The following is a 23,948-nucleotide window of genomic DNA, read 5'->3' as shown; positions in this document are numbered from 1 at the left end:
TGTAGTGCTGTGTTGTGTAAGCTTACTGTCTAAAGTTACGCTGAGCCGCATACACCGTTGTGTTATTGTAAATACTTTATCTGAAATTTATAGGGATTGTTCTACTACTGTATAGGAGTTATTTTCCATTTCTATGAAACGTTATGGGGAAACGCTCGTTAATAGAAATTTATTACAATATGATTTTAAAATCTGGAAGATATTTCTCTTCTCTGTATATATAAATTTCATTTGCAAGGAGCATCAAGAACTATAGAAATAGCCGAGAGAATGAAGGGACACCACTAAACACATTGATGCCACAATGTAATTCCCTGTTGCAAACATTCATTGCTTCACTAAACCGCCTGATCCGTTATCACAAGAAGTAAAACATGATGGATACATCAGCATTTCAACGATCGCTACACTATTCTCCCAACACGCCAAGCGCCAACGATAACAGCAGCCTCCATCAGCAGCAGAAGAGGGGGGACCTAAAAAGGGACCAAAAAGAGAATGGTAAGAGAGGCAAGTCCAGCAAGAGAAAGACCTTCTCGCTTCCATGCCCACACGGATCATGCTCAGCTGCGGTTCCAAGACCCCGTTGTTCCACTGTGCCCGTCGCATCGTCAGCCGTGCTCAACGTAACGGAGCGGATCGGATCAGATCGGAGCGAGCAGCCCGCAGTTCACTGAAATTGCTTGTCGGACGCGGTCACGATCGTTCCAAACGGGGCTAGTGCAGGCGCTTACTGCCGTGTCTCTCTGTGTGTGCGTGTGTGTACTCTGTCAACGTCCCAATTCCGGCAGCCCAACCACTGGGCGGCCCTTGCTGGACCGCGTTTCGTAATATCGTGGTTTCGTGGTTTCGTGTTTCAGTTCGGATCGTGCGCCGAAGGTAAGCGTTGTTCTCACCGGCGGACGCGGGGTGGCGTTTTTCCTCAATTCTGGACAACTCCAATAGGTGTCACAGACAGCCTTCTCGCGCGACGTAGTGACGTAGTCGTTCGCGCTTGGCCGCACGCGGTTACGGTGTATTTGTGTGTGTGCGTGTGTGCGTCACCCTAGAACAGCAACCGTGAGCAGCATCGGTTAAGGGACGGATAGCAGATGGTGGTGGCCAAACGGGGATAAAACACACAGAAACCACATCCGATGCCGCCATTCTGAACGGTTAGAGTGTGAGTTTTTGCCGAAGATTCAAACAAAAGACTCGCACGCGCCTTCAAGTGACGAACCTGTTGTTGTTTTTTTTCTAATCTCGTGTGCGACAACTTTTTCGGGAAGATTGTTGATTCAACCACTCCCAGCCAGCGGTGGTCCAGCGGTGGTCAGAAAAGAGAGGTCGTGCCCCATTCGTGCCATTACCGCTGCGTGCATGACATCATCTTAACCACGGCAGAAGAGAGCACGGAGCAAAGCAAGGGCGAAAGAAAGAAAGAAAGAGAGAGAGAGAGAGAAGCGAAAGGTAAGCGTGCGATTGTGCGATCAAAACCGGCGGTCAACCAGCGCTACACCGTGCCTCCGGGGTCACGGGAGTGGCAGCGCCGGGGCCACGCAGGTCCCCCGCAGGTTTCTGCGCCAATCCTGTTTCTTGCCTTTTTTGTGTGTCAAGTGTCGTGCTGCCGTTTGCCGTTTGCTGCTATCGTGCGTCCGATACCGGATACCGGAACGAGTGCATCTGCTGGCCGTGGCCGCGTGTGTGTGTGATTGCGAGGTCTGTAAAGTGAAAACTCACCAGCACCGTTCACCTCGCAGCCGCAGCGCAACTGCGCGGTACTTTCTCGTGTGGATTTTGGCAGCGCAGGTCAACCAAGCCCCAGCGCCATTGGAAATCACGCATTAATATTTCATAGTTTCCTCCTCTTCTTCCTCCTTTCTTCTCCCATCCTTCTCTTCTACCATCCATTTACGTTGGGGTTTTTTTTGTTTTGTTTTCGGAACCAATCTGCGCCTCCATCCCCCCCCCGCTGCAAATGTAGGTTGAGGCAGCTTTCGAGTGCAGCAGCGTAAGTGCGTAGGTCACTCGGCGCAAGTGTGCAAATAATACTCCAAAGTGCGGTTCCAAAGTGCGTACTTGTGTGTGTATGTGTGTGTGCTTATCGTCATAGATGCCCCCACACCGGTGGTTGGCCTAAGTGTTAGAAGGAAGGAAGTAAAAAGCGGCCAAATGCAACCAGACGCAGATTGCATCTGGTAGTTGATGTAGTTTGAAGTAGTTCCCGTTCTGTTGTCGTGAACAAGTGACATCGTCGCAAGCCATCGGCGTCGTTGTTGTTTTAATTTGAGTAATCGAGTATCGAGTCAGTGGTCAGTGAACCCTTTTTTTTGTAGCAGCAAGAAACCAACGCGAGTGCAAAACCGAAACCATCATCGAAGGAATCATGCCGCTTATTGGGTAAGCAACCAAAAAAAAAAAAAAAAAACACCACCAAAGCATCCAAGTAGTCCTTCATCGTCGCATCAACGGTCGGGATTTTCCATTAAAGTGCCATTAAGCTTGCAAGAAACCGGGATCGGGATTGGGGACAAGTTAGGCCAGCCAGCTTCCCCCAGCCTGGCGTTATGGATACTTCCCAAGTGATTTCCTCCATAGTTTCGCTCAATCCCAACCGACCGGCCATGCTGCGGTACTGCACTGCACATGCTGCAACATGCCGCGTGCATCGAAGAGAGGGACGAGATGGAGAGAGAGGAGAGGTGTATTTTTACCGTTCTGTCTGCAGCACTAACGGATCATTTATCAGAGCAACATCTAGATCAACCGTCGCCATTCGTTGTTATTATGTAGGTTAAATCTATAGCTCCCTCTTCCCGTACCTTCTTCGCGCGCCCTCCAGGTCCAGGTCTCATCCTCATCCGCCGGGGCCTGCGCTAGACGCAATGGGAGAAGATCGAGAAACGTTAATTGTAGGATCGGAATAAACGTTAAATGAATTAGTTTGCTGGAGAGAGAGGGAGCCGGAAAAGCAAGCCCCCGTCTCCCATAAAAGGGTAAATTGAAATGACATGATATGCTCCCCATTTTTCTGTTCATCCGCGGCGCAGCGATAATGGTCGATCGTGGGGCAAATGTGTTAAATCATGCAAAGCCTGCTGCGCGCTGCTGAGCTTTGAGAAGTGTTTGGGTCTCCGAAAAAAAACCGGGAGGAGGATGAAAAACTGACACGAGACGCCATTCCATTCACTGGAGGACAGTGGCGACCGTTCCAGTCCGTTCCGTTTTGCAGACTCGCTACGATGAGAATTTGATTTTTCCACCAATCCCCATCACCATCCCTCCTTTCCTTCGGGGAAGGTTTTTTGAAAACCAAATTGTCTCATTAGACACTTGTGTTCCATTGTTGTACACATAATAACTGCGGCACGGTTACAATAATTATGTTGAGCGTCGTAACACCCGCGATGGTGGGGCCGGCCGAAATGGAGACCGCAAGTGGAGCGGCCTCTCCGGTTGAAAGCTGTCGCGTTGTGCCGGTAAAAGGGACGCTGCAGCGATGCGATGATGGCGATGATCCGATTTGTGGATGCGGTTTGGAGCGTAAAACGGTGCAACGTTAATAATAAAAAGGCCTGGCCTTCAGCTCTTGATTGGAGATTGGGTCAGGGGAGAGGGGTCGTGGCAGCAAGTGAGTGGCAACGATTTTGCATCGGCTATTTTGGGCCTCGGGCATCCGCCGACCGGTTGTTGGGACCGGTTGACCGCCCGGTGGAAAGTCGTTTGCTGACCAAAAAGATTGACGTCGAATCGAAAGTGTTACGAAGAGGTGGACCAAATATTGTTGCATACGTGGGTACAACTGCCACAGTAAGTTTGTTGCAGGTAGGAACATCTTTACTGTGTCGAATGTGGAGAAATACAATTGTTTTTATTAAGTGTATGTGATTCATTGTTATTCATGGCAGCATAACTTTTGGCACCTTTAGCTCCATCCTCGCCATCTTCAAACGCATTTTTAAAACCTTGCACAAGGTCCGCCATTCACTTCTTCTGTCTAGCTACAGCTTTGAACTATGGCTAACTGGCAAATTAAAGTTCTTTTAACTTCGATAGCATAATCAACTTAATAAAAAAAACTCCAGGGGGTTCGGATACGTTATCACGGATTAAAACGCTATTCAACTTAAGGACAAAAATATCCTAGAATTTAATTCTGGAAGTAATTCCTCCGTGCTACGTCCTATTAAAACATGAAATGACGAGTTAGCTTTCATCTTTTCTCATAATCATCTGCATGGTATCTGCAAATAGTCTCTTAAAGCAACAGGCAAGCAAGGGTTCATCGAAACCGAGGAAGGTTCCTATCGCTTTCTGTGAGATATATGAAGTTACAGGCATGTAACCTGTAAATTTCCTTTTTTTCTGCTATTGGACTAGCAGTTTGTCAGCGGAATAGACCAATGAAGCATGTTGTGATCGAAAAATATTTACTTTTTCGAAATTTTTCTTTTTGAAATAAAAAGCAAATCCATGATGATTGCGGTGGTTTGTCGTTTGACATCTAAAGATTTATTTTAGTAAATTTTGCATGATCTCCGTCGAGTAATTAAGATCACTGGCCGTTTTACTTATAGAGCTTTGTGATTTTTATAGAAGTCGCATTAGAATGATTCACATCACGCATTTCTTCTAAAGTGAACATATTATGATTGGTGTTTCGCAATGTTTTGAAGAAAATTGAAAGTAATCGGAATTATTGCGTAATGGAGCTTTTGATAAACCTTGTTTTGTTTCCGCATTGAATGTTTCCCATTTTGATAAAATATGATCAATTTAATGTAAATAACGAAATAGAAAAAAAAATCCTTTTCAAAAAATTAAAAATTGGCAGTAAAAGAAAATTAACAGCAATGCATATAAAACGAATAGCATACTGTAGGTGCACTATTAATAGGGGTGCAAGAAGTGTGTGAACATTGTACATAGTGTACGTATTAACTGCTTGTATCAATTTTTATAAACGTTTTACATGCTATAAACACGAAGAAAAGCTATTGAAAGCCTTTCCCTTATCGACTCCCCAAATCTCCCCCCGGGATTAATACCTTGAAGCGACATCATCATCATCATTGAATGCTTCTTGGGCCGCAGACACTTTAGGGGAGCGCACAAAACTGCGTCTGCGACATACCTTCTCCGTCGATGGGGGAGCATGCTTGGCATACGAAATCAATCGTTCTCGAGCACCACACCCTCCTCCTCATGCACAGCTGCATCGCATTCGCATCCCGCTACGGGTGCCCGAGGGGCGCACGCACCAAATGAAGCAGTCAGCCAATTATGAAACGTGATTGTTTTACCAAAACCACGGGCCCGGGCGGCATCCCGGGCAAGAAGCAATCGGCATTCCAAGCGTCGATCGCTGAAAAGGGCGTCTTTCCTTCATTTCACCCCAATCGGTTTTCCATTCGGGGTGCACAGAATATAAGGAGCTGTGGACGATGCGTTGGACGCTCAGGACGTAGCACACACACACACAGTTGCGGTTCAGCGAAATATACAAATTCTTCGCCAAGTCAAATATGGCCAAACACGGCCCACCATGGCCATTTTGTCGCGATATCGGTGTGATGATCCCACACACGCACCTCGCACGAACCTCGGTACGATAGTCGTTGACCGGTGCACCAGCAAGAGGCGGCAGAGATCGATGAACGAAGAGAGAGAGAGAGAGACAGACAGAGAGACAGAGAGAGAGAAAGAGCAGATTCGCCCTGCTCCCTTACTGAAAGTCGTTGAACTTTTGCCCATCCGTGTGCGTGAGTCTCACGTGAGCAACCACCGAAAAGGGTAATGAGCAAGCGTTAGACACAACGCAATGAAAACAACGGAAAAAAGTACGGAATAACGCCACTGTTTTTGGGGGGCACTGTTCGGTAGCTAAATCGCCAGGTCATCTTCCTAGTCCGTTTATGCTTGAGCCGTGGCGGTATCGCAGAAGCGATTAGAAGCCCTAACTCCTGCTGCTTTGGGTTCTTTGAAACAATTCCTCACATCCGGCAGCCGAATGCCCAAGTGAAGTCAAGTGAAATAACACTCTGGCGCAAATTAGCGTCATTTTGTGTGTGGAAATGTCTTTCTGTAATATTAGTATTTCCAACTGTTACCTCCTGGAAGGGCATCGAACTGGAGGCTGTACACATATTCACACAAAAATCCCGCATTGTGACATTGTGAACGAATGCTTAGTTAGAAACAACAAAACGCGAAAAGTCATCCCCGTAGGACAATGCTTTGTCCACTCTCTCGCTCGCCGCAGCACGCAACACTACTTGGGGGGGTATAACAATTGCCCATAATTGTTGGTCCCGGCGGATGGCGTTTGGTGCCGCATCGTGATGCGTAGCTCGAGTTATGCGCAAGCAAGGCCATCCGGCCAGCGATCTAGTGAGTGAGATCTTCTCGCCCAACACCACTGCGCGGCCTTCGTGCTGCAGACGGTGCGACCACAAATCATCATATGATGCACGAGCCATTGTTCCCGGTGGTGACGTTTGTTACTGTCGACCGAAAAAGGGTCGGAATGGAATGGAATGATTGGGAGGAATTTATGCAAGCTTGCTACCTACGTGTTGAGCATCTAGAAAGGGTGTTGTTGGTTTTTCTCATCACAACCATCCCAACGACATCGACAACAACACGAAGGTGTTTTTGTTTGCTCGATGCCGATCCGCAACATTGCATTGTTGGTCTGCATATATCTAACAGGGTGTCCACTTAAATGAGTCAACACCTACCGAGCTTCTGATGCAGATTTGTCCAGACAATACTGTATTGGTGAAAAATGGACGTAGAAAAACTGTCACTTTTTCTGACGGTTTTAAACTATAATACGTACTAGTAAAAAAAGGCGAAAAATCTGAATTATTATAAAAATTTGCAACGTTCACAAACATTTTAGATGAAAAAATTGATAGAGCAGCTGCATTCAATTTACAAAACAGACGAACTGTCAGTTCTCTGTGGGTTCGCCAATTTCTTGTGCAAAAATCTCATAGTGTGAACGCAAGAAAATAGAAATTATCACCGTATATATGCTCAGATTCTTATAATCTGGACACGGTTCTGAACAAATCCGTTAAAAGTATGCAGCATCATAGAATCATCCAGGCCTGCTTGTTGCTGTACTTAGATTTAGAACCATCAGGTGGCAGGTACCTTTTGCACGACAAATCGATCTCCATGTTGCTCAATATTCGTTCATTCGAAAAATCATTATTTATGAAACAACCGCACACAGACACCTACGAGCAGAATCGCAATCGTACGATGCAAGCGTCTCAGTCGGCGTAGCACTCAGGTGCAGCTGTTGAACTCTCTGCCTACCTCGATCGCAGTTGTCGCGGGCAAAGTGGGCAAACCTGTCCACTGCCACGCGAAATTACAAAGTCACTGGCGAGAGCCGTCAGCGTGTATCAAGGATTAGTGACTCCCACATGACGGGGAACCCGGGCTCAGACCCTGTCCCACGAACTGGTGCCACGAACGGTGGCACGGGTACATTCCTTACTTGGGAAACAGGTCCGACTGTGTGTCTCCGGTTGTCTGTGAGTGACATTCGTTTGATTTTCTAGATTTGTGCTAGCGTACTTTGCACTCCTCCTACACTTCTCCTCAGTTCTCTGTGGTCTCTACCATATGTTTTTGTACGGTTCGGATTAAGATTGCAGTTCTAGTACAATTTCGCGAAAGAACTTATTACACTGACCAATAAGAATTATAGGAATTCTACAGCGGTTATATATAGGGTCTAAAGTATACTTGATATTAGTATTATCGATTAGTTACCAGGTCTGATATAACTTTTGATAACTTCTTCCATAGGTTATTAGATCTTTTCACGATCGTTATGTACAAATGTATTTCAATCAACGAGGAACCCCCACGGAGTACTTATTCTACTTCACTTCGGGTTCATATTCATAACCTTGACAATGGTAACCGGAGGAGCGTCTCTGGAGTGGCTTTCACTAGGCGAGATCCCAGCAGTGATGGCCTAGCCAAAGTAAATGAGGGTCACGGTGTAGGTGTGGTGCGGTCATGAACCGCTCGCCCCCTCCATCACCGTCACTGATTGATGTCGTTTTCTCTTCCCTCTCCGCATGCAACGATTCCGACATTGCATTTTCACTTCCATTCCAGACAGGGCTCTGCGATGGCCCACAATGGACAGGGTCTCCGTGTTCTCTCTCTCTCTTCCTGCCTCTCTCCCTCCATTTCAACCGAGGCGAGGTGGAGAGGCGTGATGTGGCCGCGCATTAGAAGCTCGCTGTTGGCTCATAAATTTCGGGATATCGTTTGGCATCAGTCTAGTGGGTTAACCCGGTCTGTCTGGTTTGGAATTTTCGCTCTCGCACCCGGCACCAGGCAAGTCGGCACCAGCAGGACGACAAATCCACAGGCCACTGTGTTAACAGTAAGCGGATCGAAACAGGTTCCACATTCCGTACTTTCTTCTCTCCAGCTACTGATGCTTGGCAGTCCAGGTTTATGGATTCGACAGCATTATGCATCACTTACTTTCCATTTTAGGGGAACCGAGACCTTGGTGATGTCCGCAAGGTGGTGGTCTGAAATACTTTTCTTGCTTTCAACTTTTGAGTTCAGTCCGTGAGCTGACGAGATGGCGAGATCTTCGCAAGGTTTCTTCGTTCCTAGCTGAAGAGTTCATGGAAGACGAATTCAATCAATGACCTACAATATCACTTCAATCGCAGGGCAGCGATTGTCTACTGTTTTACTTAATTTCTTATTGGTGACGCCATTGACCTGCCACAGAAGATCCTTTAACGCAAACAGGCGTCATCGTCCTCCAAGTTCGACAATTCTGAAATCAATTCCCTTCCCTTTTTGTACTTACCAAGCCTCAAGAGCAGACTCTGCACTATCGTCCACTGTCGCCGGCCCTGTATCAAGTAATGGGGAAAGGAACTCAAGACATCGAGGTTCATTGGAAGCTTTTTCTAATTCCTTCCACGTTCCTCCGGACGCACCATCAGCGCCGTTGGCACCGTACGGCGATCCTAATGAGTTAATCACCATTTGGCTTCTGCTCGAGGGGCCTACAGTCCGAGAAATGAAATTCCACTCTGTTGAGGACGTGTCCAACGGCGCACGCAAATACACGCCAAACACTCCTACCGCTGCGTTTCGTTTAGCTCAACATGGAATGTTAATGGCCGACCATGCCAAACCGGCATGACCGCGCCATTGCGTGCCAAACATGTTGCCCTCCCGTCGCTGTTGGTTCGAAGGCCCATAACAAGGTCAAACCTTAAGGCAGTTGACACTTAGTTCCGGTCGATTCGCCGGTCAGTTTCATGAAACTCATCTGCACTCGCTTGCAGTCACTCTCGTATAAGTAATATTTGATTTTTTAAACGAACATCATTCCAACTAACCACATGACAGCGCGCGCGAGGTAGAAGGAGAAGGAGTAACAGAAGAAAGAGGAATAACCCGATAACCGAAGGTGAGAGGTTTCTCGTTATTAGTTTTGATAAATTGTGATCGATGACTATTGATGACCCTTGGGCGTAGCGTGACATGAAGGAGAAGCGTTGCAATGCGCGAACCTCTTGGAAACCTCTCGAGCGCGCCACTCCGCTGATGTGTAGAGTGGCCATCGTTGGCATCGTGGCTCGGTCGTCGCCGTCGTCCGTAAAAGTGAAATCCTTTATCGTTTCATCGCACTCCATTGCGCCGTGTGGTGTGTTTTGACCAAACTGGCTTCCCTGGCGACTCGAGGGAGATGAAATGCTGCTTCCCCTCGAAGAATGTGGTACCAGGAATGGGCACCACAAATGACAAGTGAAACTGGGTGTGTCGATACGTTTTCCACTTTGTACAGCACCCCCTTCCGCCATCGTTTCGCCATCCCCGAAAACCTGTCCTGACGCCGTCTGGTCGCTGGGGGGTTTGGTTTAAATTTTGCGCTTCAGATGAGCCGGGTCAGGTCAGATCAGGGAGAATTTCTCTTCCAATTTCTCTCTATTTTCAATAGTAATATGTGTGCCACTTTTATACTACTACAAACCAACTACCCTGTCGCCTGGTGTATCCGCGTGTAGTTGCATCACATTATCGTCGTCGTTCAATCTGCTCGTTGCTAGTGTTTCTATAAATGCTCATGTGTGTGTGTGTGTGTGTGCCATAAAATACGTTGTGCAAAAGTGTCATAAATTGGCTGTTTTCTGTCTGGGATAGTGTTTGCCATTTTTATGGTTTTAGTTATTCAATCAACGAAACTCTCCTCTTGCTCTCCATTTACTAATGACGTCAGTACGGTCGGTGAAGCTCCACGTAAAGTGTCGGGAAAGTACGCGTTCTAGCCAAGATCAAGATGCCTTCGGCCGAAGCCTCATAAGGTCCAGAAGGTTGCCCGCGGTTCTACGCGCGGAAGCGGAAACTAGGGAACAAAGCAACCGTGTTTATTTACTTTGATTGGATATTGCTTTTGTTCCGTTTGGTTGTTTTTAATTAGTTTCCAGCCTTGGTGCGCGCGCGCGCGGGGAACTTGTTCCTCCTGTTGGTGTAGACCCTTATAAAGACCCGAGCTGCACCGCTGCTAGTACGGGCCTCCGTAAGTCGCGTTCTCATCGTAAATCCAACCTGGCGTGCTGGATGGTGTGTGGTTTAGCAGAACAAAAACCTCCTCTAAACTGCTCTCTTCAGTGCGCGCACACACACACATATGCACGCATGAACACACGTTGCTTGCGGAGCAAGAAGGAAAAACAAAAGACGATTCAAGATTAAGTGGCCACATTACCACACTTTGGAGCGTACGGTGTTGTAGTAGAAGGAAAAGGGTGAGGAGCAGCAAAGGAGTGGATCGAAGAAAAAAACGGATGAATCTTGCATAAACAGAGCAATCCAATGATGCTGATCCGTACGGCCGGGATGCGATGCTCGGTATAGGTACACGGCAGAACGGCCCTGTTACCACCAGGCGGAATGGGGAGGGATCACTGGGAGATGGTAGCCCGGAGGCAACACCGCCAACGGGTACATCGTAGGAAATGCGGAAAACAGTTATAATATACCACTTGTTCCCGATAGTTCCCGTCCTGCCGCTAGCTGTACCGTGTAACAACACACACACACACACACACACACGCACCGTACCGGAGCCTACTGAGGTTGTTAAGCTTAGGATTGCTGGAATCGCTGTGGATAGTGCGGATCTCGACGCGATTTATACGAAGCATAGTGAGGAGAATTATTATGAGAGCATCGATGCCAATCAAGGGCCTAGAAACCACGGAGCCAAGAAGAAAACTCCTGGACATCCTGGAAAGAAATTTGCCAAAAATAAATGGGGATCCTATAAAAATGCTCCAAGGATTAAACATTTGCTGCCAACTCCGAAAGCTTATTCACGCAACACAAGCACCTTAGCACAAACGATTGATTAGTAACATCTCATGGTCATGATTGTTTTGATGGTAGTTTATTGGGTGAACATAATCGCATTAACCTCAGACTCAAAAATGCTTTCACATAACTCCGACGGATCGGACCATCGGAAGAGACCCCCCCGGGAGGGGCCGGAGGGTTGACTCCAACACCAGGTGGTGGTTTTGTTTGTTCGAAAGCGAAAGCGCCCACATACCATTCGGTTCGGCGGATAGGTGAGTGAAATCGTAGCAGATACGATCGACTATTAGCTGATCCCTTAAACGATGGTTATTTCATCGCCACTGCTCGCAGGGTCGGAAGGTTTCCTCGCGGATACCTCGCCTCGGATACAGTCCAAATCAGAAACCGATGGGCGCACTGCAAATACGGACCCCCCCCCCCCCCCCTGCCGTCCGGTTTGTGACAGACGAAACCGAACAGAGACGGAACGGAAACGAACTGGAAAACTGTACAGTTCCAGATGTTACTTTCACCACCATCTTCAGGCCGAGGACGGGGAGGGTGATCGCGGTTGTGATCCTGTAGTGAACGCTTCAGACCATGAGCTTGCTTTTCGATCTGTTCGATCTCGTTCGGCGGCATCGTCGTCGTTGTCGTCTTTGTCGTTGTCATCGTCGCCGGAGAGACTAATGGCAAATCGAAACCGGGTATTAGAAATTTCTCCCACTAATTGGAGCATGTTTGATATTTATAATATTGAACAGCGTTCAAGCGGTGGGTGCCGGTTTTAAGCTACAACTAATTTGAATTCGATATCGTATTGCAGGAGGATGAAGATGAAGACGATGGAACAAGATGGTACGATACTGCATCTAGTTCAAAAGATGAATAGATGCACTCTAGTCGAGTTGTCAGCCGGATAGTATTTCATTCCATTAGCATTTCAGGGTGAAGAAACTGGTACAGTGACTACAGCGATGGTGTACTACTTGAAAGGATTATAGCTATTTGAGTTTCAATGGTTTATAATAAATATTTATAATACTTTCAAGACTTTTAAACCATCCGTAAATCTAGGATGTACCGGAAAAAGCATTCAGTTTCAGAGGAATAAAAACTTATGTCGAAGTTAGTATAACACACATAGTGGATGAGCACGTTAAAACCAATGAAGGCATCATTTCGACATTTGAACATAAATACTCTAATTATCTAACAGTCTTTTAGATTATCCTTAAGGATCTCAATGGTTGCCAAAATACTACTCTGAAAATACTTGGCGAAATGATGTTTTGTCCCTGCAAGGTTCCTTTCTTTTTTATTTTTCAAACAAGAAATGCTCCTCAACTTGTTTACTGTATGAAATATGAGTACTTAAATGTTTATGATGTATACTATTTCGGAAAAGGGTCGGATTGTTTGTTGATAAAATGTAAAGTATTTGTGAGCTATAACGCATGCCCTATGAGCATGCGATTAATTTATTTCGATGTATACACAAATACAGAGAGAAAATGTAGTAAATTGATTGTTTTGTGGATACGCCTATAATATTCCCAGTTAATAAATCCACTGTTATATCCGCTCTAACAGCCGCCATACTGCATGCAGTGCAAAGTGACGGTTCTCAGCGGGTTTTGTAGATGGTACTAGCATGCAAGAACATCATTTTGAAGTGACACATAAATGGAAATAAAATAAAAAACCTCTCTTAACGGCAAGCTCAATGTTATAAAGTGTGGCGAACATAATTTTGACAAGCGAGGGAAACATTTAGACAGCCAGCGAAACAACATGTTCCCAACCGGTCTCCCTAAGGGTAAATCTTTCTTTTCAATTCGTTCTGCTGCTTACGGTATCATCTAATGTGCTTGATTCAATATACGCAGACTAGCAGCAGTAGCAACACTAGGTGCATTCGTACGTGATGCTCTGTAATCTCATGCAACTGGTACAACTACTCATTCAACTCCTGAGAACCTCGCGTTACAGTAATCTCTTCATCATGCATGAACGAACCAGCGGGTGCCGCGTGGTGGCCATACCGAGGGAAATTCTTTCAAGTTCAGCGATGAACGCTTCTGGCGCTCTGGCTGACCTAGTAGTGGCCACCGTACCGCCTAAGGTCTAATTACTGGATCCGTTGCTGCAGCTCGTACGCAACGCCCGATCGCGTCAGGTCGGGAAAGTCTAGAGTCGATTCCCAGCCATCCGGCATTGGCATTGGTGTGCGACCTGTGAGTAACACACGAGCAGCCTATCAGATGGGTTAAGTAGAGCAGCAGCTTCAAGGTGTACGTACGTGCATCGCTAGGTGATGATCACAACCGGTGCGACCGTTTGTCGTATAGAATCTAGATTATGGCTTCCGACGAGATTCATATGCGTTGCTGGGAAGCTTGTGGATTGTCAGCTTGGCATCCCCTTCTTGGCTCTTAAGACGTTGCCTCAAGAGCATATCGTGTGCTCTACGTCATCCTTATCGTGTCACTGTTGAATGAGGTACGTTGTCGGTATTTCTAGTGCGTGTGCGATGCAACATTCATTCCACGTTCCACGTGGCACAAAGCAAGTTCCGGTCCGGTCTTCTAGATCGCTGATCGTGATAAGACGTCACGTCATATTCTCTCACCAAATAAACGCTAATCTTATGTCATTTTCACTCACTTTACGATCGATGTAAAAGCACCGAGATAAGCAGATAAATCACTCCGCCACCGCAGTGTGGACGGTGGTGTGAGGTGAGGTGTGAGTTGTTGACACCTTTCGCGAGCATTTAACGATGGGATCGTCTCGCACCTCGTCCATTGAGCCGGACGGACGGACGGATGGACTGATGGACAGACAGGAAATGGCCACTTTCGCTTTTGCATCTGTATGTCGCCGGTTGTGCACACATTCCGTCATCGAATCAGACACACGAATCACGATGCGTGGCATAAGGCGTGTGTGTTCACGCCACATCAACGCATCACGCCACACGCTGTTGATCTTTTGGTTCCACTGATTGAATTTGTCCAAAACCCAACATTGCATCAACCATTTTCAATGTTGGTGAAGATGTCTGTTTCGTGTGGACATTGCCTCATGCGGAGTCGCGAGGGAGGGGGGGGGGGGGGATGTACTACTTAAGAAATGCGCCACCGACATAACGTTTTCTTTGCCCAAAACCCTAAGCATCGGCTCATTGTTTTAGTTTATCAACGTTGTCGAAACGTCAATATGGTCGACGCGACGATTTGGTACGGATGGGATGGGAAAATTGTCTCCTGCGCGCTTGTCGGCGTGCCGTTTGATAATTATACACACATGCACACACACGTACACACACGTGCACACACACGCACACGCTAATTGGGACAACGCATGCCATTTCGAAATTACCGAAAACGCTTCCCGGTGCCGATGGTGCTGCTGATGTGAAACCTTTCAAACTCCCTTGAAAGTCATATTTGTAGCCCGTCCTGAAGTGAAAGTATGTGGGGCCACCTGTCAGCCAGCCAGCCAGCCAGCCTGCCGGTTCGGTCGTCCGGGCTGTTATGTTGTTGTGTGAGAATCCCTCCGACGAGACGCAATAGCCCCAAGGGCCTGAGATGGTGGCGTTTTTTGTGAGCTCAACGCCTTTGGGCTTTCTTTGGAAGAAGAGAAGGTGGTTGGCAAAAGGCTATCATTTGGCTTGGAATGTTGCAAACAAGGCGGAAGGGATGGTTCGCAGTGTTTGGCATTGTAAGTAGCGACCCCTCCTGCCTCTTTACCGTCCCCGGGAGGACAGCTCCTTCACTTTCCTTTCGGGGTTCCCTTTGATTTGTTTCCGCCAAAAATGGTGCGAACGGATAGATTTGACTTCACTTTATCACGCCATGCTTTCATGCTGGACGTAGTATGGGTTACACCGCCTTATGTTTATCATTGAATTGCTAAACTGACGTCAATAATAATGCAACAGCAGCTGAGTGGAATTTTAATCCACTACACTCTATCGAATTGTTGTGCAAGGTCCATCATTTTCTTCTTCTAAGTCATCATGCATACAAGTGGCTGTACTATAATACTGTTTAGTGCTTGAAATATCAACTATTGAATACCAATACAGTTGGGTGAAGTTTAGCGATTCACCAATTAAGAGCTTTTAAATTTGAATATATAGAGTTCGTCCTTTGAGTAGCATTAAAAAAATCATCCAAATCTCAGAATTAACCATTCGTCATCTTCGGTTTATAATAATATGTTATTTATACTGACTTTAAATGTTTTACTGAACTACTACAATCGCTGGTTTGTGCTCACGAACTAATGCATCAACCTAAAAAATTAAGAAATCCTCAGCAACAAATGCAACATTTGCTGATCCATTGATTGATCAGCGATTGACTTTGAAAGTAGCTCTTCATTTTGAAGGATAGAGAAGCAATCTTGGGCCCTTCACAAATAACGCCAATAGCCTTTAAATCCCTCAGAAATCAATAGATGTCATGAGCATTCATCGCTTCATTGGCTAGTAATCAGAAAAAAATGAAATGTACCAAAAACATTTTCGTTCTATAAATAGTTTTCGATGCACTTTTCTACATAAAATATGTTTTATCAAGCTTATCGAATTCCTTTGTCGGGTTCAAGTTAGTTTTGGTAAAGGTCAATTACCATTCAATAAACGAATAGTTTCTAATTTGCGAACAAGCTATTTGCAAAAACTGCTTAAGTTAAGCATTTTCTTCCCTCTGCTAGCTGTTTCCGCTTTGGTTATTTTGCTTTTATTTGATCTATAAAAAACTTTTAAATTACGGAAAAGTTATCAGGCCTTACAGAAACTAAACAATCCCCGAAAAAGGGAAAATATATGTTCAACTGTTTCGCGTGCCATCGTCGTCTTTCATCAATCTAACCACTTACAGGTGTTCATCAAAATCGACGCTCTATTCTCTGCGATATTGATCTAGTAAATTAGCAGCTAGATTGATTACGCTAACCATTATACGGAATGTAGCTCAACGCAATGGCGACTGGAGGGGGCAAATACAATAATAAACTTGCTAATTCATTCCGCTTCACCAGCCGCGAATGAATTGTCAACCATTCTCCTGCCCATTATCACTCAACCTTTCTATCCTTCGATAATCAACTCTAAACCGCTACCCTCCACCACGAGCCCCGTGTCGCGAGTGTCCAGTCCATAAAAATTCCACAATCTTTGCAAGGCATTTTAATTGCACTACTCTGCGCTGACAGAATGACCACTCAGCAGTCCAGTCCAGACAAACACGCACACATATCGGTACTGTTAATGTCGCTGCCGTTGCTCTTGTCCTAAATCCAGCCTTGTCCAAGGCACTACTGGGCTGGATATCGGCCGATCAGCGAACGCACATTCGATCGCTCGATGGCCCTCTTTTACATAACTCCTCCACTCACCTTAACACCAGCGTGGACGCAGCTGGCCGCTGAGGCCGCTGACACAGATCCATCTACAAGTGGATCCGTTCAATATCGTTACCGATCATGCGTGTGTGCGTATCTGAGAGTGTGTTGTGTGTCTGTGCTGTGTTATAGCCGCCGCCGCAGATTGAGCTACTCTGCGGTTGTGAGAGATAAAAATGGAGGCAAAATGGCCTCAGGTGCAATTGAAGGTTCGCGTCGCATTTCAATCGCAGTAGCTCACGATCGCGATGGGAAAAAAATGGATGCTGCTGCTTCTACTACCGATGCCCGGTTACTCTCTCCTTGGATACTTGGATCGCTCTCCAAGCACTCTCTCCACCACCAAGGTATGCTTGCACAATCGCCTCTCGATTTGCATGCTCGATTCGTTCCGACCATTTCGTTCGGTTCTTCGATACCATAGACTACAGAAGCACACACACCAGGGGGTGTGTGTAGAAGAGTTACACGCATTGTACGTACCCCTCCCCTAACCTAGCAGCCGCTAGGTGGCCTAAGGCAGAGGCTAGGAATGTAAATACAGCAATTAACTGTTATAAAACGTTATGTTCGTTCTTTCCTGCTGCCAACACCACAATCACCACCAGCAGCAGGTCTAGGGCCCTGGGTGGAAGGCCCTTTCCGAACGTAAACACACAGAGATTGACTGGCAGCTCGTGCAGACTATCGCTCTTTGCTCGTGGAAGCCTCTATCCAAACCGATCACCAACCGATCGCGAGCGAGCGCGCTTGGTGTTATAAAACAATCGGAGTCAATCATATAATGAGCATTGTTGTTGTGCCCTTTCCTATTTTCGCTTCCCTTGGAATCAACCTGCAGCAGACCTGACTTAATGATGATAGCGGGACGACAGCAGGAGTTTAGTAACAAACTGGGTTGAACTGAACTGTGTCTTTCACTCTCTCTCTCTATCTCTCCATAGGCGACAGCTTTAAACAGTCGTCATTTTTCGGTTATTAACTATGTAGATGGGGATGACCCGAAATACAACGTACCTCCGGGGAAAGGGAATGTCCCAAAACAGTGTCACTGACATCAATGCTAGATGCAGGGCGTCTCAGCGAAGCGTCCCTTATCATGTGGAGTCGATTAAACCGAAAAGCGCACCAGTGATCTATGTGTGTGTGTGCGTGGTGAAAGATCCGCTACTTTCGGGCGTCTGCTTCTCCTCCTCCTCCTCTAAGGTGATGGTGTCAGGTGTTTCGTGAACCCTCCTTCCCCCGGGCTGGTGCTGCGCATCTTCACGCACGACGAAATGGGTTAATCGAATGCAACCACTTATCATCAATCATATCGCTCTCGTCTCTGTCTCGTACGCGAAGGTGCGCACGGGCGCCCGTTAGAGGCGGAGGTACGGGAGCGGTACAACAGCATTAGTATGCAGTGGTTTGTGGGACCCATCATCGTCGGTTTGCTACATGACCTGGTGCCATACTGGCGTTGGCATGGTGACTAGCGAACCAACGCAGCGCACCTTAATAGCAACGGCCTCGTATTTCATTACCTTCCTTCGGGGCCACGGGTCCCCGGGGATGGCATTCCCGTTCCCGACCTCGTTCATTGGCAGGTGGTGATGGTGGTGGTGGTGGCAATAAAAGCTATCTTCAATATTTAACAACTGGGCTGCCAAAGGAACCGCTGAATGTGGCGATATGGAGTTCTGTACCGAGCGCCGAATGCCGAACAAAACGGAACCCTCACCCCTTCCCCTTTTTTTGGCACAGTGCACTGATTGAGACGTTTTGCACCGGGGGCCTCGATGGTCGGCCATTAAACGAAGGAGCAGTTACGGCGCCATTGAAGCGTTCAGTTCGGCTGCACTGTTCGCAGTTCCTGTTCTGTTGTGTAAGCTTTGATGCATACACGCACACGCATCACACGAACTGCTTAAGAAAACTTACACACACGTGAAAAAATCCATTCTGAAAAGCATCGCATTCGTAACACTCGTCCAAATGGATCTACTGCTACACTCCGTGGACCGTGGACGCGTCGTGGTGCTTCATTTCCGGGCCGTGTTGTGTGCGGGAACGGGGAGGAGGATTGTGCAACGTCTATAATCGGTCTAATTGAGTAACACCCAGCTCCTTGTGGCGCCCTGAGCGTGTGATGCGCGCGCGAGTAGCAGCAGCAGCAGCAGCAGCAGCCACGGCGGTTGAATCATAAATTATGCTTCGATCGTGTATTGTGATCTGCAACTTGATCTCGAAAGCGATCAAAAGCGGGGGGGGAGGGGCCCTAAGTAAACACGAAGATGGCCACTTTAACTGCCCGAAACTAAACTAGACAGACAATTAAGACATTTCGAAACGATTCTCGGCTGCTGGTGGAAAGTGTAACAAACGCTACTCCCTGCCGCGAAAAGCTAATCATAGCTAATCTTCTGCAATGTCGCAATCCACGACGGCATAGAGCGTCCTGCAGATGAGTTACCAGTTACCACACCACCACCACTCCCGGGGGGTCACTAATTTTGCGCTCGTTATACAATTGTTTATCAAAAGTGACTAAAAGTGACATCAAGCCGCGAGTGGTGCGCCTCCCATTGTTGGCATACTCGCACGCTGCTCCCCGCGAATGGTGGTTTGGTAAGAAAAGTGTAACGTGTTTACGTTAGTGCAATGCTGCTGGCTAGAAATGCTGGCCGCCGGTCCGTTACGCCCGCACGTTCCCATCCTTCTTTCCCGAACGAACGAACGAACGAACGAATGCAAAGAAACAATGCAACGCTCGGTACGGGTTCGTTGTGGTGCCTTCCTTGAGAAAAGTGCTTAAGGAACAACGCACGTAACGGGGGTGTGCGCCCTCGATCGCGGTGAACGATGACACTTATGTTGGGGGGAGCGCGCGCGCGCGCGCGTCGTCGTCATCATCAACACCGAACGCGAATGCTAATAATCCGCCTTCCCCCCGTAAATAAACACACAATAGAGCGCTGGCGTGCTGCTGCTGCTTTTAATCGATTTTATCTGTCACACCAAAAGAAAAAGCACAAAGACCAAGTTATGTTGTTGAACCCGCGCACGAAGCCAGGTCTTTACACTTTCTGATGAGTTGGTGAATGGCTACAAAACGGTTGCTATGCCTCGGATGATATGAGATAGAGCGATATGCTAACAGTTGCGACACTTGCGCCCAGGTGACTGCGCACCAGGTTAATAGACCTGTACTCGTTAAGCCGGAACTCAGCATGATTGACGTCTATGCCAGACAAAGGGCGTTAAATTTCCATGACAATCACTTACCTAAAACCTTTCTTTACGATTTCCTATCATTTGCAGAGTTGACGCAGAGCGACGATGAGCGCACGCTGGTTGCAGCAGCTTGGCGGCATTAGGCGATACTACTGACTGACGTTGACACGTGTTATCAAGTGACACACACACACGCGCGTACAGAGTGCAGAGTGAGATAAAAAGGCGAGGAAAGAAGTGCAGCAGCTCCGGATTCCCCGAGCGATCGAGTTCGAGAAGCAAAACAAAAGAGATCCAATCCAAGATGACGTCATCGTACGAGCGCATCAAATCGGAGTGCAAACAGAAGGGTGTCCTGTGGGAGGACGAAGACTTTCCGGCCACACAGTCCTCCGTGTTCTACCACCAGACGCCACCATTCACCTTCCAGTGGAAACGTCCGCATGAAATCGTCTCGAATCCGGTGTTCGTGAATGACTCCACGGCTCAGTTCGATATTGTCCCCGGGAAAATGGGCGATCGGTGGTTGGTGTCCTGTTTGGGTGTGCTCTACCTCTCGAAGGGACTGTTCTATCGGGTCGTACCGGCGGATCAGAACTTTGATAAGCCCTACTACGGTGTGTTTCGCTTTCGGTTGTGGTGGTGCGGTGAGTGGCTGGAGGTGCTGGTCGACGATCGATTGCCCACGATCAATGGTAAGCTGGCATTCCTGCAAGCCCAAAACTCCAACTCCTTCTGGCCCGGACTGCTGGAAAAGGCCTATGCAAAGTAAGTGGTGACAATACCTGTGTGCTTGTGAGTGTTTGTTTGTGTAACTGATCTCTAATCAATCTCGGATCTGTTTCCCTCTCTCTACTAGACTCCACGGATCGTACGAAGCGCTCAAGTATGGAACGCTGCTCGATGGATTGGCCGATTTGACGGGCGGTATCACGGAGTCGATCTCGATCAAGGTGGACAGCAGCATACTCATAAGGCCCCCGTTGCTCCATAATCTGCTCGACACGACCAGCATCATCACGTGCACGATCAACAACGGTACCATGACGCAGATCCGCAACCAAACCGAAGCCTTACCGAACGGTATCCACATCGGCATCAACTATCGACTATGCTCGATGGATAAGGTACAGCTGCTAAGGGACTAAGGCCCCCCCTCCCCCGGGCGACAAATATTGCGCCATTGGTTGCTAATAATCTTGACTCCTGGATCTTGTTCATCCTTACAGGCGGAAACCATTATGGGCGATACGGTGCAGCTGGTGCGGCTGAGAAATCCGTTGGCACAAACATTGAGCAAATCGTCCAGCTTCAATGGCGATTGGTCGTCGTTCTCCAGCTCCTGGGAACGGGTGACGATGAACGAGCGGAACCGATTGGTCGAGCAGCTGGATCAGGGCGAGTTCTGGATGTCGTTCTACGATATGACGCAAACTTTCACGCACCTCGAGTGTGTGCATCTGGATTCGGATACGGCACGGGATGAACCACAGCTGGCTGACAAGAGCCGCCGTTGGTTGATGCGATTGTACCAGGGGACGTGGAAACGAGGTGTGACGGCTGGTGGTTGTCGGAACAATCCCGATTCCTTCCACATCAACCCACAGTTGCAGCTGTTCCTCAGCGAGAAGGAGGATGTCATTATCTCGGTCAATCAGCACAGCGTACTCGAACCGAAAGTGATCGGATTCACCGTCTATAACCTCAACAGTGGTAAGTCTGGCTGTAATCTTGGTGTAAAAGAGCTCTACCTTCGATTGACACCATTTCCCTGTTGCCCTTTTTTCCCCAGTGCAAAACATCAATGGATGCCTTTCGAAGAACTTCTTCAAGAAGCACAAAAGTTTAGTCAATTCGCAGTACACGAACTCCCGGCAGATCAGCCACCGGTGTTCGCTAGATCCCGGACGCTACCTTATCATGGCCACTACCTTCGAACCGGCGGAGGAAGCTTCGTTCAGTGTGCGAGTACTCGGTAGTACCATACGGTTAGCGCTGCTCGAAACGCAAACCATGCTACTGCTCGATCCGTTCCCGCTGCTCAACTCCAACGCGAAAATCTCGATCGACTCAGCGAACAATAATAACAACAACAATGGTGTTGCTTGTAGTACCGCGCAGTACGAACCCGTCTTTATGCAGCTCGCCGATGATCAGAGGTACGAGGGAAAAGGAACTGACCAGCGTGGAAGCACGTTAGTGATCTCAATGCTGATTCCGTTTCATTTCCAGAACATTGAATTGTTTCGATCTGCAAGAGTTGCTGGAAGCATGCCTGCCCAACGACTACATTCGAAGCTGTGCCAGTATAGACGTTTGTCGGCAGGTGGTCTGCCTGATGGATGTGAGTAACGAAGCAACGCTCGATCTGTTATGTGTTAATGTCAATGTGTATCTCGTTTTAACTTTTGCCACAGAAATCCAACCGAGGCCGCATCAACTTTAACGATTTCAACAAGTTCATGATCAACCTGAAGACGTGGTGGGGTGTGTTCAAGATGCATACGAAGGAAAAGTCGGGCATACTGAAGGCGGAACGGTTGCGGGACGCACTGTTTGACGTTGGTTTCCAGCTGAGCACGGATAACATCTCCATTCTGATCTTAAGGTACAGCTTCGTACATCCACAACCATTGAAGAACTTCCCAATGCTGATTCTCTATTCCGTTACACCAACAACTAGGTACATGCGACGAGATGGAACCCTTCGACTAGCGGACTTCATATCGGCCATCCTGCACCTCACAATGGCTTTCGAGCTGTTCAAAGCGAAGGACACGAACCAGGATGGTATAATCAGCATGGGAATGACCGAGGTATGCCAACGGGGAGATGATACATTTCTGGAAGGCTTGCTTATTAATCCTGCTACAATCTCTTCTTCATTTCAGTGGATTAAATCCGTGTTCATGTGCTGAAGGCAAGCGAAAACTCCACACACGCAATAACTCGTTGTATTAGATAGTTTTAATGCTTGGACTCACTCAGAAATTAGCTGGAACTGATATCCACTGTAGGGTAGAGGATTGGAGGAGATCGTCGATATCAAAAGCAACGTTGACACACACACAGCCATGACCCGTAGAATGAAGGCGAGGCACTATAAAGTGTCTGCGATGAGCAGAAGGGGGCGGGAGGAAGAACACAATCTACCACATACCGTTAAGCGTAATCTGTTTAAATACTCGGATAAACCATGTTGACCGTAAGGGTGGAGACCATTGACATTGTGTAAAATAGTTTGTTAGGTTTGTCTGTTTACTATCTTAACTAGAATCGTGCTGTTAGAGGTAACGCATCTGTGCATTCGATGAAAGTGGGGAACCTTTCGGAAAGCGCACGAAACGCGCTTTTCAAGTGCATACGACATTTGTATTGAAATTTTGTAAATAAAGCATTATTAACTGATCGGTTGAATTGTATGGTAATCATGCAAGTTGTTTCGTGTTATAATTTCTATAGGTTGATGTATTTGTTCCTGACGTCAAGGTAGGCCCAGTGACTTTTCTTCCTTTTCTTTGCCAACAGATTAGCTGTTATTTATTACTGTCACAGAAGTCTACTCTTAGGTGTGGTGAAGTGTTTTTTCATTTTTTTTACTTTATTTTTTGAATTGATGTGACTTTCAAATCATGTTATCAAATTAATGGACCTTCGGATAAAGCTGACTCAATACATGGCTCAATGGATCTTGCTACTTTGAAGCGGTTTTCTTAAAACTCCGCGTTCGTTTTCAATGTCGGTGTCCATCGTATCAATAATACTACTGCACCGAATCTTTTTAAATTTTGGACACTACATCATTTTTAAGTAAAATCCTATGGAGCATCACTTTATCGATTTTAACCCTCGGTTGGGCACCCGGGTACCCGGGTATCCATTTCAAGTTTCAACGAAAAAATGAATGACTTCCCGTAAATATTTTTTCACGAAACTCCGGATCCCCAAAGTACAACTCATTTCACGCCGAATTG

At 47.1% G+C, this 23,948-nt stretch overlaps 1 protein-coding gene across 1 annotated transcript; it reads left to right on the top strand.

Moving 5' to 3' along the window:
* Window positions 1-680: 680 nt before the first annotated feature.
* LOC125956806 (calpain-C) lies at window positions 681-23,402 on the top strand. The gene is made up of 10 exons (XM_049689016.1): window positions 681-879; window positions 1,964-2,379; window positions 20,062-20,742; window positions 20,834-21,101; window positions 21,204-21,687; window positions 21,767-22,133; window positions 22,207-22,318; window positions 22,392-22,582; window positions 22,658-22,790; window positions 22,866-23,402. The coding sequence occupies exons 3-10, from the start codon at window positions 20,279-20,281 to the stop codon at window positions 22,890-22,892; spliced, it is 2,046 nt and encodes a 681-aa protein (XP_049544973.1). The 5' UTR covers window positions 681-879; window positions 1,964-2,379; window positions 20,062-20,278; the 3' UTR covers window positions 22,893-23,402.
* Window positions 23,403-23,948: the final 546 nt, after the last annotated feature.

Source organism: Anopheles darlingi, chromosome 3 (assembly GCF_943734745.1).
Source record: "Anopheles darlingi chromosome 3, idAnoDarlMG_H_01, whole genome shotgun sequence".
Taxonomy (NCBI): domain Eukaryota; kingdom Metazoa; phylum Arthropoda; class Insecta; order Diptera; family Culicidae; genus Anopheles; species Anopheles darlingi.
Note: the sequence above shows the minus strand (reverse complement) of the source record. Positions and strands in the feature narration are given on the sequence as shown.